The sequence below is a fragment of the Penaeus japonicus genome, unplaced genomic scaffold, assembly GCF_977035675.1.
Source record: "Penaeus japonicus unplaced genomic scaffold, GWHDUDI00000001_assembly GWHDUDI00000001, whole genome shotgun sequence".
In the NCBI taxonomy this organism is placed as follows: domain Eukaryota; kingdom Metazoa; phylum Arthropoda; class Malacostraca; order Decapoda; family Penaeidae; genus Penaeus; species Penaeus japonicus.
In genome coordinates, this window is record NW_028234403.1 from 42732366 (window position 1) to 42737365 (window position 5000).

Sequence of the window (5000 nt, forward strand, 5' to 3'; positions counted from 1 at the left end):
ACTACTAATACTACTGTTAATGCCACTATTACTATTACTGATGATAAGGATAAATCTAATACGATTAAAAAGATAATGATAATGATAATGAAAATGATAATAATGATGATTACAATGATGTTGATAATGATGATAACAATGATGATGATGATAATAATGATAATATGATAATAATCTTACACCAAAACCAAACAAATCAATAGTAGAAAATGCAAAATGATTAAAATATGAAATCAATAGATGGTGTAACAAACCACTCCATGGATATCTTGATGAGGATAACAATAATAACAGTGTTGTTAATGATAATGATAATAATAACAACGATGATGATAACGATGATATTTACTGATTATGATAATAATGATAAAGATGATGATCATGATAACAATGATAGTAATCATTATGGTAACAATGATAAAGATAATAATTATAATGGTTATAGTTATGATAATAGGTATAACAATAATGATAATGATAATAATAATATTGATCACAAAAGATAAAAATGTTATAATAACGATCACAGTAATGGTGATAGTGGCAGTGGTGATGTTAATAAGGATAAACAATTATAATGTTAATGCTACAGAATAATGGTGTGAATAATGAATCTAGTAAAAATAGAAATGGCGATCATAGGGAGGATGTTGATAATCTTAATGACAGCAGTGATAATAAAGATGGTAATGATAATAACGACAATGCTGCTACTGCTAGTAATAAGGATAATAACAACACAGATAATAATAATGATAATAATAATGATAGTGATATTGATAATAATGATAATCAAAATGATAATAACAATAATAGATATTAGAATTGCATCAATGGTGTTAATGATAATAATAACAATGATGATAATGATAATAATAATGTTGATAATCATGATGATGTTAATAATAATGATGATAAAAATGACGATATCAATAATGAAAATAGTATCATTAATGATAATGAAGATAATAATAATGATGATAATAATAACAGTAATGATAATGATAACAAAAGTGATGATTGTAAATCCAGGATGCAGGCGTGCGCATACATACATGCAGATATACACATTTGTCCTCTGATTGTTGTTTCAGAACGAGACAGGAAGTTACCATGGCAGACGCACGACGGTGGGGCTGACGTCGCTGCACGGCTGGGTGGAGTACGAGGTCCGTGTGAGACTCCGCTCGGGCGCACGACCGATCCCCGACGACGGCGACGACGACGACGACGGCTGGTGGTCGTCCGGGACCTCCGGCAGCGCTGTCACGCCGCAAGGAGGTAACGCTTCACTGCAGGACGACATTCCCTTTAAGTTCTAATATGACAACCATGACCAAGGTTCTCACTGAACTAAACTGGTACTTGGGAGGAAACTCAAAGAGAGCCGTCCCGCCGAGCAATGGGACTTTCACTCCGATATCAAAATATGGAGAGTGCAGCAGCTGTAGATTTTCTCATGACAACACCTCGTGCGCCCATAGAACCCGTTTCGTTAAACAGTGAATCATTTTCCCGTTAGACGCCAGACCCTCTTTCCATACCATTCTGTCACTGAATCACCAGCATCTTAATAACATGCCTCTGATAGCGGTTTTCTTTCTGCTACTTTGTCAAACCGGGAAAGTGCTTCGTCATCCAACACATACCCTCACATACCCTTCGAAATCACGCTGACTTCATCGCACCAACATATCTGCAAGGAAGGCGCCCCTGACCCAACCCTCTTGACATCCCCAGCGCCCGAGGTTGCCCCAGCTGTGGGCGTGGGGTCCTTCGAGGTGGAGAGCGACGCCGACCCCGAGCGGCGGGCGGTCCGGCTGGCGTGGCGACCTATTCCTCCGCTGCTGCACAACGGACCCGACCTGGAGTACTACGTGGTGGTCAAGGACGAGACGTAAGACGCTGGGCAGCAGGCGAGAAATGTTACGAGAGGGGACAGGGGATTCCCTTCACACAGAGGGATTAATGGCTCAGTTATATTATATGATATTCATATGGATGAGGATGCAAACGTATTTGCAAAGTTAATATGTGTTGCGAAAAGTGGAAACTCAATATATAGTAATGATAATACGGCAATTACCAATACTTTTAGAGGATGTTCTTTCTAGACGTACCTCTCTCTCTCTCTCTCTCTCTCTCTCTCTCTCTCTCTCTCTCTCTCTCTCTCTCACACACACACACACACACACACACACACACACACACACACACGCACACACACACACACTCACTCACTTTCTTTCTCTCTCTTTCTCCCTCCCTCTCTCAAAAGATATACCATCTATTATACCATTTCAGGAACAATACTGCGAGAAACTTCACAGAAAACGGAACATTTGTTAGAATCGACAACCTCAACAAAAACTCGAGTTACAGGTGAGTCTCGGCTTCAAAACGGTTAAATACGCAGCTGATTCGCAGGAAAAAGGGAAATGGGAAAATGGCAGCATGCATATAGGTTTACTCCAATATTTCCCATTACGAGCTGAACATTCGATCAGAAGACACCAGGAAATATCAGATAGATCATTAAGGAACACATAGGCAGTTAGATAGACAAAGTTTCATGTAATGATATAGATGATGAAAGATTTAGAGAAATAATTTCAGGTAAGAGCTGGGAAATAAACTTATACACACACACACACACACACACACACACACGCACGTGTGTGTGTGTGTGTGTGTGTAGGTTTGTTGCTCATCTTTCACCTGACCTTATTTTTCTCAACCATTCTTTATCTATATCATTACATGAAAATTTGTCTGAGTAGGAATACCTTTGGAGCTGACAATGGGAATCCCGTTTTCAGAATGGAGGTCGGCGCCGCGAACCGCGCCGGCGTCGGCAATCAGACGGCGGAGGTTCGCGTCCCCGCAGACCCGCCTCCCGCGCCGCTCCTGCCGGCCGTCGTCTACCACGCCGGGACTCGCCAGTTCGAACTAAGGTAGCGCCTCGGGCACCGTGCATGCCACGTGCAGCTCAGAGGTGAAATTCATACCGTTGAATTAATGAGAACATTATGCTTTCCGTATGAAACTATTGGTGTGGTCATGCGATGAGATGCCTCTGCCTGCACGAGGAAGGATAATCACTCTTTCTCTCAGTCATTTAAGCTTTTTTTTTAACGAGTGTTTTTTTCTCTTATTATCTCTTATGTATTCTGCAATATTTCATTCACGCGATTCTTAAAAGAGGGATTGCAATATGTTTATATAATTAAAAGTACATGTGAGGAATGGCTCTGTCTCCCTTAATCATTTTCTTTAGATTGTATCAGTGATGTTTGATTATCAATTCGTTGTACATTCTGAATAATCATTTAATCATAAATCTTAGTTCTGCGATTACATAATACTATATTCGAGCGACACATTATCTCAGGGACATTTCTTGCTCCGTGACTCATCCTATCACCGACGACCCTCAGGTGGCCGGCGAAGGAGAACCTCACCTACACGGCCTACGTCTGCACCGACGGCCTGTCCTCCAGCTCGCCGTGTGCGGTAAGAATCTCATCAAGACTTCGTGTCCAGAGAGGTCTTCCCCTTTACTCCGTCCGCTCTTCCATTCAGTGTCTCTCTTTTTGCCTGAATCTTTTAGATCTCAATATGGCGTCTTTCTGATGTTCGAACGTACGTACGAAACAATTTCTTTTGGTTGGTTACCTTATCATGTTCAACATCGCTAGGATTAGTTGCATGTTCCTGCACGGCATTTTTTTCAATGTGTCTGTGACTTGTAGGATTACCAAGGGTTATCCTACATTGTTCGTGGAGTTAGGCGTAATATAAGATCAAGTACAGTTATTTCAAATGATATGGCTTTGTTTCGCAAATTCAATCGCAGCGAAAATCCTGTTAAACCTTTACGAATTCCACTTTCAAGAATCAGATCATATGAAGCTTCAATCTGAACACGAGAATTCTCTTTTGATGATTTTCTTTCATCCTCTCTTATGCATCTAAATGGTTACTCATTTTTGCACAGTCAAATATTTGATTATCTATAACAGACAAAAATTCCGCATACCCAGAATGCGAAGGGGAATAAACTTTTAATGTAAAAATATCCTCTTTTCCTCAGACCAACTTGTACTGGAAGAACGTGAGTTCAGCGTCAGCAGTGAACCTCACTCTGGAGGAGATGAACGTGACCGATTCCGTGGCTCCTGACGAGGTTCGGTTCGCTCTGTCAGCAGAGACCTTCGCCGAGGACTCGAGCGGCATGACCTGGGACAGCTGCGTCCATCCCCAGCGGTATATCACGCAGCATTATCCTACACCCGAAATCACTTCAGCCTAGTGAGTATTCAACTTCATCAATGAGGCACTGCCTGTGTTATTGTGTTGGTCTTCTGTGCTTAGAAGAGTATTCATATATAGAGCACGGGTTTTAAGACCACTCCTGTAAACAGTCAGCTCGGCAAAACTAGCTATTTGACCTATAATTGTTTGCTCATTTGACTTAAATTTCCTGTTAAACATCAGTCTCGCTTATTGTGGATATAAACTATATATCTCCATATATTTTCCTGTCCCATACTATGACTGCAAACATAGTTTCAAACCACATTCAGTTACTTTCTCTGAGATGTGTGTGTGTGTGTTTGTGTGTGTGTGTGTGTGTGTGTGTGTGTGTGTGTGTGTGTGTGTGTGTGTGTGTGTGTGTGTATGTATATATATATATATATATATATATATATATATATATATATATATATATATATATATATATATATGTATATACATATAATATATATATATTTATATATAATATATATATATATATATATATATATATATATAAATATATATATATATATATATATATATATATATATATATATATATATACAAATTCGTTTTTGTCTAATTTCTATATAACAGTATATTTTAACACAAACACAAGCATAGTATCCTATGTGCAGAGGTGAAATGAACAATAGTGGCTTTTCTCCGGGTGTTTCAGCGACAGCACGACGAGCAGCGTG

At 39.4% G+C, this 5000-nt stretch overlaps 1 protein-coding gene across 4 annotated transcripts in view; it reads left to right on the forward strand.

Annotated features, from left to right (window-relative positions):
* LOC122251553 (uncharacterized) overlaps positions 1-5000 on the forward strand; it is a 10905-nt gene that overhangs the window by 4581 nt on the left and 1324 nt on the right. For all 4 annotated transcript variants that reach the window (XM_086540897.1, XM_086540876.1, XM_086540883.1 and 1 more), the window contains exons 6-12: positions 1095-1281; positions 1741-1897; positions 2305-2382; positions 2820-2954; positions 3438-3513; positions 4094-4311; positions 4979-5000. The exon at positions 4979-5000 is cut by the window's right edge and continues 103 nt beyond it. In XM_086540897.1, the coding sequence (XP_086397023.1) occupies positions 1095-1281; positions 1741-1897; positions 2305-2382; positions 2820-2954; positions 3438-3513; positions 4094-4311; positions 4979-5000 (873 nt within the window). The remainder of the gene's footprint in view (positions 1-1094; positions 1282-1740; positions 1898-2304; positions 2383-2819; positions 2955-3437; positions 3514-4093; positions 4312-4978) is intronic.